Source organism: Triturus cristatus, chromosome 3_1 (assembly GCF_964204655.1).
Source record: "Triturus cristatus chromosome 3_1, aTriCri1.1, whole genome shotgun sequence".
Classification (NCBI taxonomy): domain Eukaryota; kingdom Metazoa; phylum Chordata; class Amphibia; order Caudata; family Salamandridae; genus Triturus; species Triturus cristatus.
Genome location: NC_140583.1, coordinates 735,931,634 through 735,953,108, shown reverse-complemented (window position 1 = coordinate 735,953,108; position 21,475 = coordinate 735,931,634). Strand labels below are relative to the sequence as shown.

The 21,475-nt window shown below is 44.8% G+C and overlaps 1 protein-coding gene across 4 annotated transcripts in view; it reads right to left on the bottom strand.

Annotated features, from left to right (window-relative positions):
• Nucleotides 1–21,475, bottom strand: part of AP2A2 (adaptor related protein complex 2 subunit alpha 2) — a 495,736-nt gene that overhangs the window by 93,228 nt on the left and 381,033 nt on the right. For all 4 annotated transcript variants that reach the window (XM_085644892.1, XM_085644893.1, XM_085644894.1 and 1 more), the window contains exons 10-11: nucleotides 10,443–10,580; nucleotides 3,855–4,037 (exon numbers count right to left, since the gene is read on the bottom strand). In XM_085644892.1, the coding sequence (XP_085501018.1) occupies nucleotides 3,855–4,037; nucleotides 10,443–10,580 (321 nt within the window). The remainder of the gene's footprint in view (nucleotides 1–3,854; nucleotides 4,038–10,442; nucleotides 10,581–21,475) is intronic.

The following is a 21,475-nucleotide window of genomic DNA, read 5'->3' as shown; positions in this document are numbered from 1 at the left end:
CGAAATCCCTTTAAGGATTCAAAGCCTTTTTTTAAGTAAGGCAGCAATTTCGGCCTCGAAGAGCCTTTACTTCCTTTCAATTTCTGCCGATCATTCTTCAGTGTCGAGGCTCGATCTCGATTTTCTCTTCGGCACCAAAGAACCCTTTGACGACGTATCAGTCGTCGAGCTTCGGAGCTCGTCTTAAGACCTCTCCTTATTCAACATTGAAACATCTTTCCCTCAACCGTCCTTAGATGACTGGGTCTTTTTGGGAGATTTTCCTCCTGCGGTGTCCCTTTTGAGGGATCTGAGGGGTTCTCGGTTTCCGTCCTGCCTTCGGTTGGTGAGCGTTTGGACTAGGAGGCTCCCTTTGACGTCCTTGAGTCCGATTTTCAGGACACAGGCCCTTTCATCGGTGTCAATGTTTCTTTTACCGTCCGTCTTTCTTTGTTGCCTAACCTTCGACAAGCCTCAAGTCAGCGCCCAATGTTTCTGCCTCAGCATCTGCTGTGACATTTTCCTTATAGTCGCTCAACAGACCCAGGTCTCTCAGGGATGTAGTTGTACCTTATCCCTGCATGGTATGACGGGTTCGCCTCTGTCTTTCTCTCACCATCAGCATCTTCGACATGAAAACAACACAGGCTTTGCAGTCTTCTCAGTCTTCGCTTCAATGTTCCATGAGCAGCAGGCAGAGGTTGCAGACAGGGCAGAACTGGAACAGAGTCCACTCTATTAACTTTGTACTGGGAGCCCGCTGTCTGGGCATCCACGAAAAAAAAACAGAGGAAAAAAATCGATACTGTCCCTCTTGACTTCTTCTCCGCTACCTCTTTGGCGATGTTCTTCTCGGAATTAGTTAAAACTTTTGACGAATTTCTGAGGAACTTCTTCGTAACTTTTTCTTCCTCATGTTGGAGAGTCTTCAGCCAAGCATCCAGACCCAGAAAAAAAGAATCTAAAAATGGTGACCAAATGAGAGCGCTACCGGAGGAGGACATACAATGTCACAGGAAGCACCAAATAGGGTGTTGGTCGATGCCCAACAACAAAAAATAGAAGATTGAATACAAAATAGTGGCAAATTCGGGTCCCAAATGCGCACGCATGTTAATTCAGAAAAGTTTCATGCTGCAAACCGTTATGTACAACTAGAGTGGCACCTGACTTCAACTTGATTTGATGACAGAAACCCTTCAACTTCTCCAATTCTCGCTGAAAAACTTCTGGAAACGCACTCACCCCAGGGAACACATACTCTGCACAAACTGTTGTGCAATCTTTCTTTAACAATACTTGGGGAGGACTGTTTAGATCAAGGATCATTCCTAGATTTCTCTGTTCCAGTCACCCAAAAAGACACGAGCCATCCTTTGCCACATAAATTGTACCAGGAGCATCGTTACCACTAAAATTCAAAATGGCATCAAATTCACCCAATGCCTCTATGGGCTTTTCTCCATAGACAACTGGACGCACACATGACTTCCAGAGAGCCTTATTACAAAAAACTTCACACTCTTTGATCCCTATTATTGTAAAAAAGGGTACAGAATCCATCATAACATTAATCAGAACACATGATATGTCAATGAGACAATATGGTCTTTTCCCGCAACATGACCCAATTTGCAATAATTCCCTCTTCACACACTCCTTCTGCCTCCTCCACACACAACACCGCACTGTCCTCATCAGATTCATATTTAATTTCATTCCTAGCCGTCCTCTTAACCACATTAACATATTTTGGCGAGGATTTAGTGACACTAGATTTAAACACCTTTGTCAAGTGTTCCTTTTTATACATACCTGTAGCACACATTTTATCAAAATCAGGACAACATGAAGCATTACCCAAATGATTTTTGCCACTGCATCTGTAACACTCTACATTTTTCCTTTTCCCTCACTTTTCCTCCTTTTATGTTTCACAGATTCCACCCCCTGCAAAGCATGTACCTGTGTACTCAAAGACATCTTCCCCATATAGGCAGAATTAGATTCTATACTTCTAGCGATTTCAATAGTTTTTTCCAAGGTCAAATTTTCTGTGGTTAATACTTTCTCTTGCATCTTTTTGTTATTGTTTATTTCTACTAAATGATCCCTTATTTCCGCTTCAAATGATTTATATTCACAAGAGACTTCTAAAATCCACAAAGCACCAACGTAACACTCAATAGACTCCTCCAGCAATTAATGAATTACACAAAATTTGTGCCGCTCCATTATCACATTTTTCTTTTTCTCAAAACTAGTATCAAGCATTTTTAACGGCAGTAGCATATTCATCCAGTACATCCTCATCACCTTTGGTACAGGTAAATGCTTTATTCTTTTCCTTCCCTTGAGACCTAGAGAGTGTTTCCAAATACCAAACTTCTTCTTGTGAGTGAATACATCAACTTCAATGGCTTCCAAATAAGCCTCAAACCCCTCTTTTCATTGTTCCCAATCAATCTGTGGTGAACCTGATGTAATTAAAGAGGCCGGAGGGGGAATGATGCTTTGCTGCATGCTAGCACTACAATAGCGAAACTACCACAGAACTAAGTGCAAATACGGTGTGCGAATCACTGTAGATCTACAATGCTTAACCGCAAAATTTACCAAAGCAGTAAGTTCACCAAAAGTGCAACAGTCCCTTATTATGAAATGATGCAAATACAGTATGCAATATGGTGCGCGAATCACAGTAACTTCCACACTGCACAATCTCCCAGTAGGTTTAACTTGAACATGAGGACCACATCATATGGTGTGTGAATCACTGTACCATAAACAGGGTTTGCAGGTTAAGTATAACACTGTGCAAAACACTGAGGGGATTAGCACCAGTTTACAGTGCCAGAGAATACCCTGGCAGATAATCCAGTGTGTACATCATCAATTTAAAATGGCTCAAATGAACAAGAATGAGTAGCATGCTCCAAAGCTGAAGTAAATCAACTTCTTTAATAAGAAATACCACTGAACATTAATCCGCAAATGTAGGTGTGCGGCGTGACTTGTGCATAACTTCACAATTTAGATCTGATGACATCTGCATAGGACCAATCCAAAATGGCATCAAACACACACGAATGTGTGAGTATGAGCGTAAGACCCAGATTGTGGTGTAATAAAAAGTCCAAAGGTCGCAGACTTTACAACTCGCCTCGTGAAGAAGCCGCACCACCACAGCAACAACTGGATATTCGCCTTGTATCCTCCTTCCCACCCGAGATCCAGGATCTCGCTGCTGCAGACTGGGACAGGGAAGACTAGCCCCCATGAGCAGACTCAGACAGTCGTTTATGAAGGAATGGGGGCCGTGGGACGAGAGCTAAGTCCTAGTCACCATTTCACCACTAAGAGATCTCAAATGAAGCACAGTAATATGTTGGTAGGAGCTCTTAATTTTATTTCCAGTCCGAACAATGTGATTGACCGAGCAGCAGACACCGCACCAACTGCCAGTCACTTCAACCACAAATACCTTCTACATTCTAATTCCACTGTGCTTTCTACTCCCTTCCAAGAACTAAACCCAATACCAAGTTGTATGAGATTTTTTTTGTATGGTGCCTGTATCCAACATGAACTTCATGCATGGAGCCTGATGGCCAGTAAAAATCACTGATGCAAAAACTCCATGAACCAGACTCAAGTGTACGGTCTTCTCTGCAGGAAGAAGCAACAACATGACAGAGGGAGACATCTTGGTTAACAGTATGCACGGAAAAGCAAAAATATGCCAACTCTTTACTGCATTTTGCCCTTCCCTTGGAGACATGAGATCTGCAAGGAGATGGAGTATGTGAATCGAAACAGGAAAGATGGAAATGAAGGATGTATATCAGCAGGTTATGAACCATGTGGCTCCTTACCTCAAAGACAGTTTTTGCTGCATATCCTTGCACATCGTCTCTGTTAATAACAATCTGGATAACCCGGTACCATACTTCCTCACTCACATAGTCCCCAGCAATGCGAATCAGATTCAAGATGGTGTCCACATACCATGTGTAGTCTACCGCATATTTCTCAGCAAGGATGGCAACCTTCAACACCTCAAAGAGGAAAGAAAAAAAGAAGGATAACGTAACTTACCTAGTAAGCATCTGTTCTTGGCATGTAGATTTGTAGAGTCACATGCTTTGCATACTCCTGCCATCTCATGTTGGGTCTGGATGTTTGCAAGTTTTTTTTCTTCCATAAAGTCTTTCCAGTCAAGAGGTAAGGTGACGCCTCCTTTCGGTGATAGTGCGCATGGGCATCGACTCCATTGTTGGACTGTTTTCCCGCAGAGGGTGAGAATGGAGTTAGTAAGTGTAGAATAGAGATGTCCATGCGTATGTATGTAAACTGCAACAACTACAGGAGATTGGGGAGGCGGGTGAGCGCATGTGAATCTACAGCTCTACATGCCAAGGATAGATGCTTACTGGGTAACAATATCTGTTCAAGGCATGTGAGCTGTAGATCACATGCTTTGCATAGACTATACAGCAGTATACTCCCAAAGTGGTCGCTAACCTGTAGTTGTTGTAGTTGTCTGAAACACTGTACTTTAGCTTGTTGCGTCGTTAACACATCTACACAATAGTGTTTGGTGAATGTGTGCGTTGTCGACCATGTTGCTGCCTTACAGATGTCAGCTAGGGGAATATTCCCTAAGAAGGCCATAGCAGACCCTATTTTGCAAGTGGAATGCGCTCTAGGGGGTATTAGCAAAGTTCTTTTTGCTTTCTGATAACATGTCTGGATACATTTTATGATCTATCTTGCAATGCCCGATTTAGGTATGGGATTGCTTTTGTGTGGTGGAGAAAAAGCTACAAAAAGTTGCTTTATTTTGCGAAATTCTTTTGTTCTTTCAATGCAATATAGTAGAGATCTTCTAACATCAAGGGTGTGTAGAGCTCTTTCTGCTACAGAATTAGGTTGAGGAAAGAACACAGGTAACTCAACCGATTGATTGATATGAAAGGCAGAAACTACTTTAGGGAGCAATTTAGGATTGGTACAAAGAGCCACTTTGTCTCTATGAAGCTGAAAGAAAGCTCTTGTATAGTTAATGCCTGGAGTTCACCAACTTTACTCAGTGAAGTTATTGCGATGAGGAAGGCAACCTTCCATGAGAGGAATTGTAATTGGCACTATGCACTGGTTCAAATGGTGGACCCATTAGCCTTGTAAGGACTATGTTTAGGTTCCACACTGTTGCAGGTGGGACTCTTGGTGGTATGACTCTTTATAACCCTTCCATAAAGGCTTTAATCACTGGTACTCTAAATAGTGATAAGTGTTGTCTGTTTTGTAAGTATGCAGCTACTGCTGCTAGATGTAAGCGAATGGATGTGTAGGCTAGTCCAGATTGCTGTAAATGTAACAGGTAACAGATGTTCTGTACAGAAGCATCAAGAGGACTGATATTGTTATTGTTACAATAGATAACAAATCGCTTCCATTTTGCTGCATAAAATGCTCTAGTAGTAGGCTTTCTAGCTTCTTTTAGGATATTCATATAGTCTGGTTGTAAGTACAAATAACCAAACTATGACTTCAGGATCTAGATCGCAAGGTTGAGTTCTTTGGGATTTGGATGCCCGATTTCTCCATGGCTCTGAGTGATGTGACTGGAGGTGAAATGCAGCTTTTGGTGTGGAACTATTGACATCTCCAATAGGGCGGTTAACCAGGGTTGACGTGTCCATGTTGGAGCTATGAGAATTAGTGTGAGGGATGTTTGCCTGAGCTTCCAAACTACCAGTGGAATGAGTGGAAGAGGCAGATAAGCGTAAGCAAATATCCCTGACCAGTTATACCATAGGGCATTGCCTTTGGAGAGCGGGTGTGGGTACCTGGAGGCAAAGCATGGGCATTTTGCATTTTCTGCTGTGGCAAACAGGTCTATCTGAGGAAATCCCCATTCCTGAAAGTAGGGGAGGAGAACCTGAGGATGAAGTTCCCACTCGTGGATTTGCTGCTTCTGTCTGCTGAGAAGGTCTGCAATCGGATTGTTTACTCGTGGAAGGTGCTCTGCCAGGGGATAAATCTTGTGGTGTATAGCCCATTTCCAAATGGCTTATGCTAGGCGTGACATTTGGAGAGTGTCCGCCATCCTGTTTTTTTTTATATAGTACATAGCTGTAGTGTTGTCCATGCAGACTAAGACAGCTTTGCCTACTATGTGAGCTTGAAAGGCGTTGAGCGCTAGAAACACTGCTAGTAGCTCTAGATGATTTATATGGAGATTTTTGTGCTTTAGACTCCACAATCCTTGGATTGCGTGATACTGTAAGTGAGACCCCCCCCCCCCCCAACCAGTGAGCGATGAGTCTGCTGTTAGCACTGTTCGTGGAACAGGGTCGATGAAGGGCCGCCCTTTGGCTACATTTTGTGGGTTCCACCACTGCAGAGAGTGATGGGTGCGGCCGTCCACCAACACTAGATCGGTTAATCGACCCTGCAACTGGTTCTACTCGCTTGCTAAGCATTGTTGTAGGGGACAAATGTGAAGTCTTGCATGGGGTTAGATTATGATACAAGACACCATCATTCCCAGCAGTTGCATGGAAACTCTGGGTGGTAAGGAGTGGTTGGGCTGAAACAGAGTGAGAAGAGATTGAATACTGCGAATTCTGGGTGCATTGGGAGAGGCTAGAGATTTTGGAGTGTCTATGGTGGCTCCCAAATACGTTTGTGTGTTTGAAGGGTGCAGATGAGACTTCAGCGCATTCATTGTAAACCCTAGTTGGTGCAGTAAGTGAATTGTGGTTCGAGTGTGTTGGAGACACTTTTGGTAAGTGCTGGCTTTGATGAGCCAGTCGTCCAGATAGGGAAAGACTTGGATATGCTGTCTTCTCACATGAGCTGCGACTACTGCCAGGCATTTGGTAAACACTCTGGGACTAGTGGTGAATCCAAACAGTAGCACTTTGAATTGGTAATGTTGACCCGCTATCACAAATCTGAGATATTTTCGATGAGCGGGGTGAATTGGAATGTGAAAATACGCGTCCTTTAAGTCTAGAGTAGACAAAATCACCTTTTTGTAGAATTGGGAGCACTTGTTGGAAGTGTCACCATGTGGAAATGTTCTGCTAGTATGTAGAGGTTCAGTTCTCTGAGTTTCAAAATAGGTCTTAATGAGCCGTCCTTTTTGGGAAGTAGAAAATACAATGCCTGAGCCTTGATATTGTAATGGTACCGGTTCCATGTCTCCTTTTAGCAAGAGAGACTGGGATTCCTGTTTGAGGAGGTGCAAATGTTCTGGGGACAGTTTGTGAGAACGAGGTGGAATGTTTGGAGGATTGGTGGTAAGCTCTAGACTATAACCATGTTGGATAATTCCGATAGATTGCCAAATGGGGAGGAATTGTGTAAGATGTCTCCAGACATGTGTTAGATGATCGGGGGGGAGAGTAGGTAAGTCACTGCTTGTTAGAGGAAGGGGGGTTATGGGGTGTGGAACCTTTTCCTCTACCCTTGCCGTTGTTTCCTCTATATCCTCCTCTAAAGAAACCTCTTGAGGAGGAAGATGGATTTTTGCCTTTATAGGAGGAAACATTGGTGGCTGAGGACTTGGTCTAAGACCCCCCACGATAAAAGGAGCGACGAAAGGAGCCCCGGTTAGAAGGAGACTGTAGAGCTCCCATGGACATAGCTACTTCAGTATCTTTTTTTCATTTTTTCTAATGCCTGATCAACTTCAGCCCCCAAAAGATGCACTTTGTCAAACAGGATGTTTAAGATGAATTGCTGGACTTCTGGTTTGAAAGCGGAAATCCTTAACCAGGAGTGTCTCCCTAGTGTTAATCTCTCGAGCTGCAGTGTTGGCTGCATCTGAGGCACATCTAAAAGAGGAATTGGAAATGAGCTTTCCTTCCTGTACTGAATCATGTGCTATAGTTTTGTGCTCATCTGGAAGATATTGGAGCAACTGCTCCATTTTGTCCCAGTACGCTCTATTATACCTGGCTAAGAGGGCCTGAGTGTTGGCGATGCGCCAATGATTAGCCGCCTGGGCAGCTATTCGTTCGTTTGCCAGAGGCTTCTATTGATTTTGATTTTTTGACCGGAGGGGTGGGGGTGAGAGTTAGGGAGGGGGCATTCCTAGCGGTTTGTGAATTAGCCCGTTTACGGGCATTAGAGACAACAAGTGAGTCAAAGGGTAATTGTCACTCAAAGCCTGGATCAGATGGAACAGGCTTATACTTTTTATCAATTCTGGGAGTCCGAATGCAAGCACGAACAGGGTCTTTGAAGAGGTCATCAGTGTGTCTCATCATGCCTTTGTGCATAGGGAGAGTCTGACTAGATCTGTGTGTACTACTTAAAGTTTCGAACAAGAAATCTTCAAGTGATTCTTTGTGTAGTTGTACCCCATGATATGAGCTCTAGCAAGCAACTCTAAATATCCTACATTGTAGTCAGGAGGGGAAGGCTTTGCAGGGTAAAAGTCGGGGTCATTATCAGTAGGTGGATCTATAGTGTAGTCTTTCCAAGGATCTACAGGTAATTTAATATCTTCATCATCTCCATTATCATCTTCATGCTGTGAGGGTGGAGAATTGTGTTGTGTGAAAAGTAAACGTTCTAATAAAGAAGAAGAAGGTGGTGAAGGTGTAGGGGAATGTGGTGAAAGAGGAGGAGGAGAAGGGTTGGTACCGACATTTTTCCTCTTTAAAGGAATCTTATATTGTATGTCCTCGGACTCAGGTTTGCGTTTACGAGGCAGTTTGGAAAGATGTCGTCCTGTTTCAGGGTTGATGTAAAGTTCCTTTTGTTTAGGATCCAATTTGGGGAGGGGGGGTGGTAAGTCAAGAATCGGATCCTGCAGCTTCAAAGGAGCATGATTTGGTTTCGGCCTGAGGACTGCGGTGCCAGGATGGAATGACCTTTCAGCATGGAAGGTTTGGGCTCCGAAGCAGTTTTCGATTTTGGCTCGAGGATTTTGGTCCTGAAGCAGTCTTTGACTTTGAGCTTGAAGGTTTCGGCTCGGTGCTGGGCTGTGGCCGACTCGATCCCGAGCCGGAAGGCTTGACGACGGGTTTCGGTGATGAGCCAGAAGGCAGGGCGTCAAACAGTCTCGGTGCTGACCTTGGCCCGGAGGTGGAACCTAAGACTTTTGCTTCGTTTGACTGGATTTCGGGGCAAGGGGTGTTCGGTATTCACAGGACTTTAACCCTGCGGTAAGTCCTCTTCCATCTGGGAGTCCGATTCAGGAATCGATGACTGCTGCACTTCCTCTTAATCTTCGGCCCCTAGTGCATCGAATTCTTCTTGCTTGGATCCTTCACCTAAGATGCCCGGCGTGTATTCGATGTTCTGGCTTTGCATTTCACGACGTCAAGCCAGATGATTGCAGAGAGTTTTCTTGAATCAGAAGGATCTGCAAGCGTCGCAATCTTGTTAGTTGTGCTCTGGAGATAAGCAAAAGTTGCCCACTTTGTGCGAGTCAGTGCACGGATATTTTGCATGGCACCAGGGACAACATTTGAATGGAGTCTGTTCCATCGACTGCGAGGTGGACCGACGCAGGTAGGCCCGTTGGCCTTCCATGAGTTTTCCAAAGGAAATAGATATTTTCTTCAACCGATACCACACATGGAGAAGTGGGATACGCATACGAAATAATACTGACGCGGGTATAGTGGATTGTGCACCGAGGGGAACCCGAAGAACGGTTTCGACCCAGAGCGCTGCAATTCACGTCTGAACCCAATGGCGGAAAAAAACAATCTAACAATGGAGTCGATGCCCATGCGCACAATCACCGAAAGGAGGAGTCCGCTTACCTCGTGACTGGAAAGACTTCTTCGAAGAAAAACTTGCAAACACCCAGACCCAACACTAGATGGCAGGAGTATGCAAAGCATGTGATGTACAGCTCACATGCCTCGAATATTACATTTCTTAAAGTATCAGATTTGGTGGATATAACAATTTTAACACCTTCCTACTTCTAGAGCTTCTATGGTTAGCTTTTGAACTAGCAGAAGACTAAGACAACCATGGCACTAGAAGAGGCTTAGAAGGCAACAAACACCATACAACCACTTGCCAATTGATTAGACATCCAGATTATAACAACAATGCTGATAAAGTAATATGTAGATTTAGTGTCAGATAATGACTATTGTTTGTGGTTGAACCTCAGGCAACTCACTGTGTGGGTCTTGTAAGAGAAATGGCCAGAGAAGAAGAATCGAGGGGAGATATTTGGCAATTGACCGAAAAGAATTCAGAAGACATACTTCGAGAGTAAAGTCTTTCGGCATAATTAAACTGGTCTATACTGGGTTAGGTCTCCCTATTCTATCCTTAACCACTTTGGATTTTAGCTTCAATACATACATTTCTTTCTTCAGTTATATTAAGGTGTTTTAATCGTAAAGAATGTCTTCTGAAAACGTTTCACAGGAGGACAAGAATTACAAAGTACACAGAGGTCATCAGCTGCCACTCACAATCTCCTCACGAATAGAGTAATCTGCTGTCTCCAGGTAATTAAGCATCTCTGCCACGATCTGCTGGGCATTGCTGCGGTCACACATGGCATACAGCAGGTCCACTGCCCTCTGCCGCACGCTCACATCCCGCTCGGTCTGCAACAGAAACAGAGGAGGAGTTAACAGAACAGAACTCTATTTGACCCAGGCTAGACTGTTTCATACCAACATCTTTTATTTAATTGTTTTTGATGTTTACAAGGGATAACATGTTGCTAAAGCCACAAATGGGCTTCAACCTGCTGAAAAGACTAGGTATAGACAAACACACAACTCAGTTTATTGACCTCAGAGGTAAGGCAGGCTTGACCACACAGAAATACAAAATACTGACCTCCTGATCACTGCAAAGATCAGCAGCCGGCATGACGTGGCTGAGCCATGTTGCTGGAGGGACACAGACACTTTTGGAAATTTGCTGAGCTGAATATGAAAGGGTATGTAAAGGCTTACCATGCTTTTGCCTATTCCCCTTACAGACCTGCACAACTACCTCACTAACAAATTAAGACTCCTTACTACATTGGCTCAATTATAGCTTGAACTCATGTCAAGACTCTGACTTTGCAAAAAGCAGAGACTGGTGAGAGGATCTAGTATAAACTAACATCAACAAATGATGAAATAACATGAGGAATGGCAAGGCAAAATAAAGTTACAGAATTGTAACTTCAGTGGTAAAACGGTAGTAAATGGCCAAATTATTAGGCAGCTAAGATGTGACTAGGTTGAAAGAAGCACAAGAACATTTTCCTGGCATTGAAGAAACTAAACTTGCTTTCTGGAGAAGAATGAATAAAACTTTAAGCATTGTGAATCAGCCAGAAGTTGTTCTGCAGCAGAGGTCTCAAATACTTCCGAAATCAGTACCAAATTATCAACTGTTAAAAGCGATTCAAATTAAAAAGAGAAAACATTTATAGAATACGCTACTTAAACAATTGTTATCTATATATGTCTCACCACCACCTATTAAGTAGAAACCTATAAACGACCCTGTTCTGACAAAATGCTGTAGTTAAAGATGGCATCCCATAGAACAATCAACATTTTCCCAGGTAGGATTTAGAATCCGACACACATTGTGCAATCTTTGCTGGCACTGCCAAGCATTATCCTGAGCCAAAGGGGCTTCATTCCTTCCAATCGGGGATAATGGCCCAACAACAAGATCAAAAAAGCTACAGATCCCTTAACTGGCACCAGTGAAATAGGCTTATGACTTATAAACAATACTGTTATTAGGTCAACTATATCTAAACTGTTGAGGACTTTTTTTCTACCACCTATGATCACCTCCTGGTATTCATCGGAAATAACAGTCTTCCTGTGGTTTACATACAATACATTAAGGCCAAGTTCAAAGATGCCAAAAGAGAATGCAGAACTTTGGCATGTTAACACATGGTATAGCTTTTGATGGCAGTCATCATGACCCCGTAGAAGTAGGATAGCCGATGTCACACATCACTTAGAGTCCCATTTTTATTCAATCAATCAATAATTTGTAGAGCGCACCACTCACCTGCAAGGGTCTCAAGGCGCTATGGGGCTGCTACTGCTCGAACAGCCAGGTCTTGAGAAGTCTCCTGAAGGTCAGCAGGTCCTGGGTCTGTCGCAGGTGGTTGGGGAGGGTGTTTCATGTCTTGGCGGCGTGGTGGTAGAAGGATCTGCCGCCAGTGGTCGTTCGGTGTATATGTGGGACGGTGGCGAGGTCAGCGGAGCGAAGCTGGCAGTTGGGAGTGTAGAAGCTGAGTCGTTTGTTGAGGTATGTAGGTGTGGCGTCGTGGAGTGCTTTGTGAGCATGGGTGAGGAGCTTGAGGTGATCCTCTTGTTGACGGGGAGCCAGTGCAGGTCTCTCAGGTGGGCAGTGATGTGACTGTGGCGGGGGATGTCGAGGACGTGGCGTGCGGAGGCGGTCTGTATGCGCTGAAGTCTTATCTGGAGTTTGGTTGTGGTTTCAGCGTAGAGGGCGTTGCCGTAGTCCAGCCTGCTGGTGACGAGGGCCTGGGTGACCGTCCTTCTGGTTCCGGTGGGGATCCATCCGTAGATCTTGCAAAGCATGCAGAGGGTGTTGAAGCTGAAGGAGGAGACGGCGTTGACTTGCTGGGTCATTGACAGTGATGAGTCCAGGATGAACGCCAGGTTGCGTGCGTGGTCGGTGGGTGTCTGTGCAGCACCCAGCGAGGCCTGCCACCAGGAGTTGTCCCAGGCAGAGGGGGTGGGGCCGAGAATGAGGAGCATTTTGTAAGACTAATGAGGGAACCTGGTGTTCTTTCTGAGGTCAGAGGAAAATCTGCATACTTCGCTCATCTAGTTTTGGGTGCAGATGTTGCTAGTTGCTTTTCTTTGTAGAGGACTGAGTTTTGAGGGGGCTCATCATCAGTCCCCCAAAACCCACATTGCACAAGGTCACAGACTTCACCTTACATTGTGTTTTCCTCTAAAGGTAGGAGTAGGTATAGAGATGCAAATCAGTAAAAAGTGTAATCGTTTGACATCATACTATGACGTGGCCAAGATATCCCTACTACTTTGTTGGGAAATGTGCAGTTGATAAGGATGACAAGGGCAAACTACAAAAAAAACATTACGCTACGCACAGTGAGAATGGAACGAGGGCAACTAGAATAATTTACGCCATGCTGCTATAATAAAAGATTTGTTCACGTTCCGGAGAAAAATTGCACATGGTAGTTAAGGCACAATCTCCCATGTAGAATATTATTTGGATCCGGTCACCTGGACTCAACACTTTGACAACCTCTACGCAGATACCAAGGGGGTTTCCAATGATCATCATTGGTTAAGGACTGATTGTGTAAACGATTGTTCAAGCTATAGGATCCACTTCACCTTCGAGGACACAATAAAGGCAATTAACGCTATTAAGTTGGTTAAGGCTCCAGGGCTGGATAAAATTCTGGGAGATTTGCTTATGCATGATCTAGAAGCAAGAGGTCCTTATCTTAACTTAATTAGCAATGTGGTTGCTTTAGGTGTACCGGTCCCCCCACTTGGAAGGGGGCCGAAGTAGTACCGTTAAAAAAATTAAAAGAGTAAACTCGATCCTGGGATCTACAGGCCAATAAGCCTTCGACACAATGCAGAAAGTTTATGGCAGACAAGTTCAGGATAAACTGAATAACTGGATCTGTGGAAACAATGTACTAACAGTTTACCAGGAAGGGTATCTCTAAACTGATGCAGGATTTAGGCTAATGTGCTTCTTATGAAATATGTTAAAATAAGAGATGCTCATATTTATATTGCATTTGTAGACTTAAGGGCAGCATTTGACCTTATGCCAAGTGAGCTGCTCTGGGCACAACTGAAAAATCAGTGAGTCCCCAGATGACATCCTAGCTGACTATTCGCGGTGTGGGGGTAGTAGAATACCAACAGTCCATATCCGTAAAATTGCTGAACTCTCAAGCTTAAAACACAGGAACTACTACTTTAATGGAACCTTTGATGTTTCATTATGGCGCTTGCATACCACACAGTTCCTTTTAGGGTGCTTATAAACTAGACCGTTTGGATGGACACGCGCTAGTACGCAATCGCTATCACGAGTCTCAAACACATGAACTATTACTTGAATGGAATCTTTACTGTTCCAATAGGGTGTTTCCAAACAACACCGTTTGGACGGATGCGCTTGCTATTGCGAGTCCGTCGTCCCCTTCTTTTGCCTTTATATCTGAAAGGCAAAATGGCGACAGCGCAGAACACCGCTTCGCACAGAGTACTCAGTGTTCTTCCGATTTACACATAATAGGAAATCTACATACTTGGTTTCTATAATAATTTTTAATGTGTCATTCTCAGACAGAACGTATGGACTTGAACCCTTCCCTGACTAAAAATTGTGCACCTTTTATACACCCTCTAGGGCCCACACGGACCCGGCCTGACACCTTACAAGAATTTATCACTGTTGCTCAGTTATCACGAGAGACTGGCCATTCTTTAACTGGTGAGTCAGATCTGGTATGCAGGCTGTGCTTGTGGGGTGTTTACGAGACTGTTACGCTATGATGGGGAACTCCCTTATTAATTACTTATAATCGGGTTCATTTTAGTTCTCAAGATTTGGACTTGCGTTATTTTGGAAATCATCACGATTGAACAGTATATGTTTCTTAGAACAGAATAGGGTGAGTGAGTATGTTCGATATATGGGAGATCTGACGCTTAGATCTGGATTATTACAATCACTATATATATATATGATCTTTTGAACAACTAGGTGGACCAGTGGTCTCCTTTGATAGCATGGCTGTGCTTTTTACTTGACCTTAAATTAAGACATTAAGGCAGTGGTTCCCAAACTTTTTTGACCAGCAGCTCCCTTGACCTACTTGCCATTGGCCGCGGCTCCCCATTATGCTACTTTTTTGGGGCGGGTGGAGAGATGTAAACCATGCCTCATGAGCACTTACATTTTTCTGCATGTAAATAATTCGGATAAACTGATTTTTTCTTTCAATTTGTTTATTAGGGTTTTGCATGCATTTCATTACATTAAACATTCGCTTATATATGCTCCAATCATTACATTACATCATCATCAACCTTTGCGTGAGCTATAGTGAGTGGGTGCTGTAGTTCGTTAGTTGCCGAAGGTATCTATTATAATCGGTAAGGCTGGTCGCCCCCTAGTGCGCTCTGCTCGGTCCCCGTGTATGTCTGCATGGTAATGTCGCCAGCGTCCGTCTCTATCGGGGTCAGCACTACCTCCCCAATGTAGTGTATGCAACGTTCCCTTCTTTCCCAGGTTCACTGTCAGGTCATGTATCTAGGACCACGGCGTGTAAGCCGTCAACCGGGGCAACTACCGCCTACGGGGCGGTTTGGAACGGGCCCTAGGGAGGGGGGGGGGGGCCCTTAAACTTGGAAAAAGAAGGGGAGGGGAAAGGAAGGGAGTAGGAGGTGAAAAATGGAAGGGGGGGTGGGAGTGCGGGACTGGTGGGGGCGAGGTTCTCGTGCCAGATTGTGGGAGGACTGATAGCTAGTGCGAGCGATCCGTCCTGAGGTCTACCTGGGAGAGGGGGGGGGGGGGGTCGAGCCTGTCGGTCGTCGCTTGTCGCGACACAGGGGGCCGGGTCCGCGTTCGCTCTCGCAACTAGGTACGCTGTCTACCTGCGGAGTCGTCTGCGCCCTCCGCCAGGTTGGGGCGGCCAGGGGATGTCGGAGAGGCGTGAGGGGTGAGCTGTGGCGCGTCCGGGGCGTCACTCGACTCGTATTTTTGCTTAAAAAGGATAAGGAGGTGCGCCCATTCCATAGATATCGGGTGTTTACGGGTGCCCTTCGCCGCCTCCTCCCTCAACAGTTCCTCCTCGGCTGCTCCCCATTTGAGCACTGCGCCTGCCCATGCCGGTGTGGACGGTCCTTCTGGGGCCCTCCAGTAAATAATTCGGATGAAGCTGATGAAGCTATTATAATCATACGGCCTCCCTCTTGCATGCAATCTCCACAGTGCCAGCTGTGAGCACATTCATGGATGCAGGTGCTTGGCCTTTCCCTTTAGCCTTTACTGGACACTGTGTGCCAGTGGTGCTTCTACAGCGTCTCACAGACATCATATTTACCTTTGGCCTACTTTCTGTATGGCTGCAAGGCGCACACTTAGCGAACATGGGGAAGTGGTCATCCTGGGCCGGCTCTCGCGTCGCCACTAAAGTTCACTTAATATGCCAGCAACCCTCAATCTACATCCCAGTTCAGAGGGATTCACCATGTGCCTGCTGTACTTTATTTTCCCAATCTCCATTAGTTTGTCCAGGGAGGGAGATGATCACCTTGGAATTGCTGCCCCAAGTACACTCTATCCCTCTCAGAGTGCTAATAGCACTCACTCAATGCCACAGCAGGTGGCGGCTTACCTCGGGACTCTCCCCTCCTGATTCCTCTGTGTACTAGCTCTGTGCTGGAAGTGAAGGTGCACACCTTGGGCCTTCAGCCCCTCTTTCCTCCTGTGTCTCTTTGCCAGCACCTTGACCCTGGGTGAAGATGCTCAGTTTGGACCCAGTGCCGTTTTCTTCACCAACCCTCTTAGTGTGTCAGTATTGTGCGCAGGATGGAAGTGCACAATTGGTGCCTGTGCAGGATGGAAGTGCACAACTGGTGCCCACTGTCCCTCTCCACTAACCCCCTCAGTGTGCCAGCATCGCGCCTTGGAGCGGAAGTTCCCACCTGGGATCTCCTGCCCCTCAGTGTGCCAGTTCTGTGTCTTGCAGTGAAAATGAATACCAAGGGCCTCCGTCCCCCTCTACACCTGGCCCCTTACTGTGGACTCAAACTTTCATTCTTTTGACTATGAATGAAGTACTAAATATTCCACCACAATTAAATTTATGGCGTGCCTTATTTGACAAAGGTGATTAAAATGGAGCAATTTGAATGCCCGTCTAGCATATCATGTTTATCTTCTCTCCACAATATCACAGAGCAGGCACTTGTGTTGACACTGGCCCACCTAGCACACTGTAAAAAAAAATTGAAAATGGAAAAGGCAAAATGTCTCAAGTTGACAGCTGCGTCAGGAGCACCGGACTTCCTTGGTTTGAGCTTGGTATTTACTCACATGTATGGGTTCTGAGTCGTTCGATAATGAACCTTAGGCTACTCTGTTGCCCATCGAGTAGCACTGCTCTGTCAGTTGTGTATCTTGGATTTGTTTATGTCAGCCGCATTTCAATCCAAAGGTAATTCGGCTGTCACGCTTCAAAAATACCTGGCGCCGCCTGCTAAAGCACACAAACAAATCCAGTGAGATAAGTGTACGAGGCCTTAAAATGTGTGTGCACGGCTAAGAAAATTATTTATGGAGAAGTTTGAAAACACAGCATTGACATTGTGTTGCAAGCTCTTGTGGCACATTAAACTCAGCTCAGGTTTCAATTTATAATTAGTCTTCCACTGAAATGCTTGGAAAAACCTAGTCAGTTTGCTCCATACTAGGCCTGGGCGAAAATTTCGTTCCGTTCGCGGAAATTGCGATAATTTGACATTTTCACGTTCCACAGAAAGCGCGAAAATGTCGAAATTTCCGCATTCCGCAGCTTAGCGATAATTTGGTTCTTGCTCGCGCTGTAAAATAATACATTCTTGCGCGATCGCCTTACCTGAATCCCTGCGTTCGCCGACAAGTTTTCTTGATCCGGTCGCGTTCTCCGTGAGATGTTGTATTGTTTTTAGCCATTTGCGCTGTCTCGCGACAGTTCGCGCCCGCAGTGACGTCATGCGATCACGTTTTTCTTCTCGCGATCATGTACCGCGAGAAAACTGAAAACAAGATGGCCGCGCCCGCGAGCAACCACATGGGTAAGTTGGCGAGCCGCAACCATGAAGAAAATCTCGCGAACATGCGGGAAAAAAACTTCCACATCTTCGCAATATTTCCGCGTGTTTGCGATAATTTTTAACATTTTCGCGATAATTTGCGAAAGTGGATTTCGCAAATTCTGCCCACCCCTACTCCATACCCAATGCGCATATGCAGGATATGTGGCCGTTTTCAGTGTTCACATTTAGACCTCCCTAAGCATCGCAATCCGCACAAAAAAATATGCTGTTGGTGTTCCAAATAACCAAGAGCAACCTAATATAGTGCAGTGGGAAAGTTGGTTGCAGTCTGTTCATATTAAACAACTGGCGTACGAGTACTGATTCCATAAAACTGGCTGGAGCAGTGGTTCCCAAACTGGTGCCCACCCACTCTCAGTGCCCCAGGCTAGTTTTGAGGGCACACTGGCCCAAATAGTTAGGTTACACCAGAGTAACTATGCTATGGTCCATTGGGCGGTGAATGGTGAACTGGGCCAATACCAATTAACACAGGAGTGAGACAGGGGTGAGTGCTAGCACCTACCCTGTTCTCACGCTCTATCAATGACGTTGTTGACCATCTCAACAAGTGCAGTCATGACTCCCCGAAGCTCTGCAGGTCCCAGGATCCAGCACTGCTTTATGCTGATGATACTATTTGTCTTGCAGATGCCGAGGAGTCTCCAAAACCTTTTAGATCGCTTTAATTAATACTGCACTGGAAAGGGTTTGGAAGGATTATGTAACTTACACTGTAAGCATCTGTTCTTGGCATGTAGAGCTGTAGATTCACATGCTTTGCATACTCCTGCCATCTATGTTTGGGTCCAAATGTTTACAAGTTGTTTTTCTTCAAAGTAGTTTTTTCCAGTCACAAGGTAAGGCGACTCCTCTTATCGGTGATTGTGCGCATGGGCATCGACTCCATTGTTGGATTGTTTTCCCGCAATAGGGTGAGAATGGAGTAAGTGTAGTACAGAGATGTCCATGCGTATGTAATGTGAATAATAACTGCAAGGTCCAGGGAAGACTTGCTCACCCTGCTAATAACTGCAAGAACCACAGGTGTCCAGGGAGGAGGCAGAGCGCATGTGAATCAACAGCTCTACATGCCAAGAACAGATGCTTACAGGTTATGTAAAATAATTAGTTTGAGGCATGTGTGCTGTAGATACACATGCTTTGCATAGACTATATAGCAGTATTCTCCCAAAGCGGTGGTTAACCAGTAGATGTTGCAGTTGTCTGGAAAAGTGTTTTTAGCACTGCCTGCCCTACATTGGCTTGTTGGCATGCTAGTACATCCACACAATAGTGTTTGGTAAATGTGTGTGGAATAGACAATGTTGCTGCTTTACAGATGGCAGCTAGAGGAATGTTACCTAAAAAGGCCATAGATGCCCCTATTTTGCAAGTAGAATGCGCTCTAGGGCTATAAAGTTATTTTGGCTACTGTGTAGCAAGTTTGAACGCACTTGATACATCTTGAAATGCTAGATTTAGAAATAGGATTGCCTTTGTGAGGTGGTGTAAATTCTTTTGTTCTTTCTATAAAATACAATAAAGCTCTTTTGATGTCAAGTGTGTGAAGAGCTCGTTCTGCTACCGAATCATGTTGAGGAAAGAACACGAGTAACTCAACTGATCGTTTAATATGGAAAGCAGAAACCACTTTTGGAAGGAATCTTTATGGAGCTGAAAGAAGGGTTCTTCTAAAATTAATGGATGTATCTCACCAACTCTCCTTAATGAAGTGAATGCAATGAGGAATGCAACCTTCCAAGAGAAACTGTAAAGGACCCTTGTGTAGCGGTTCAAAGGGTGGACCCATAAGTTTTGTAAGCACAACATTAAGATTCTGCACTGGTGCAGGTGTAACTCTTGGTGGTATAACTCTTGTTAAGCCCTACATAAATGCTTTGATGATAGGAACTTTGAACGAAGACAAATGCTGTCTGTTTTGCAAATACGCAGCTTCTGATGCAAGTTTCAACCTAATAAATGTGTAAGCTAGCCCACATTGCTGTAGTTTAAAAAGGTAACAGCCAATGTTCTTAACAGAAGCATCTAGAGATAGAATAGTGTTGTTACAGTGAACGACTAATCGTTTCCATTTTGCTGCATAGCATGCTCTGGTAATAGGTTTTCTTCCTTCTTTCAGAATAGTCATACAGTCTGGTGGTAAATTTAAAAACCCAAACTCCATGACTTCAGGAGCCAAATCGCCAAGTTGAGTCCTTGGGATTTGGATGCTTGATTTCTCTATGGTTCTGAGTGAGGAGACTAGAGGGGAGATGTAGGTTTTGAAGTGGAACTGCTAAGAGCTCTAACAGGGTGGTGTATCATGTTTGACGGGCCCATGTGGGAGCTACCAAAATCAGTGTGAGTAATATTTGCCTGAGTTTCCGAACCAGAAACGGAAGGAGTGGGAGAGGCGGAAAAGCTTAGGGAAATATCCCTGACCAATTCATCCAGAGGGCACTGCCTTTGGAGAGAGGGTGTGGGAACCTGGAAGAGAAGTTTGGGCATTGTGCATTGTCTACTGTGGCAAACAGATCTATTTGTGGGTATCCACATTGCTGAAAGTATGGAATGAGAACTTGGGGATGAAGTTTCCACTTGTGTATTTGCTGTCTCCTTCTGCTGAGGTCAGCAATTTGATGGTTTACTATTGGGAGTTGTTCTGCAAGAAGGTGAATCTTGTGAGGGATTGCCCTTTTCCAAATTGTCTGAGACAGGCCTGACAATTGGAGAGAGTGTGCCCCCCCCCCCTTGTTTTTGTACATAGTACATTGCTGTCATGTTGTCTGTGTAGACTACGACAACTTTGCCTGTGAGATGAGACTGAAAAGCTTTCAGCGCTAGAAACACGTCTAAAAGCTCTAGATAGATGATGGAGACGTCTGTGTCTGTTGTCCCAGAGACCTTGGATTCTGGAATGTTGGAGATGTGCACCCCAACCGGTGAGAGATGCGTCTGATGTTAGCACGACTTGTGGAACAGGGTCGAAGATTGGCCGCCCTTCAGATAAACTTTGTGGGATTCCCCCACTGCAGAGAGCGATGGGTGCGGCTGTCTACCAACACTAGATCTGTTAATTGAACCTGTGACTGATTCCACAGACGTACTAAGCATTCTTGTAATGGACGCATGTGTATTCTTGCATGAGGTACTACTGCAATGCATGAAGCCATCGTTCCCAGTAGGCGCATGAAAGTCCTGGCTGGCAAGGTTTGGTTGGTTTGAAACTGCCGCAATAGTTTGGATTTTGGAAATTCTGGCTGCATTGCGGCAGGCTAAGGCCGTGTGAGCATTGAGAGTGGCTCCTAGATAAGATTTTATTTGTGAAGACTGTAGGTGAGACTTTTGAATGTTGACCATGAAATCTAGTTGGTGCAGTAGGTGTAGCATGGTCTGAGTGTTTTGAAGACAACTTTGGTGTGTGCTGGCTTTGATGAGCCAGTCGTCTAGGTAGGGAAAAGACATGAATTTGTTGCCTTCTGAGATGAGTTGCTACCACTGCTACGCATTTTGTAAATTCCCCAGAAGCAGTAGTTACTTCGAATTGAAGTACTTTGACCTGATAGTGTTTGCCTGCTATCACAAATCTGAGATATTTGTGAAGAGCGGGAATGTGAAAATATGCGTCTTTTAAGTCC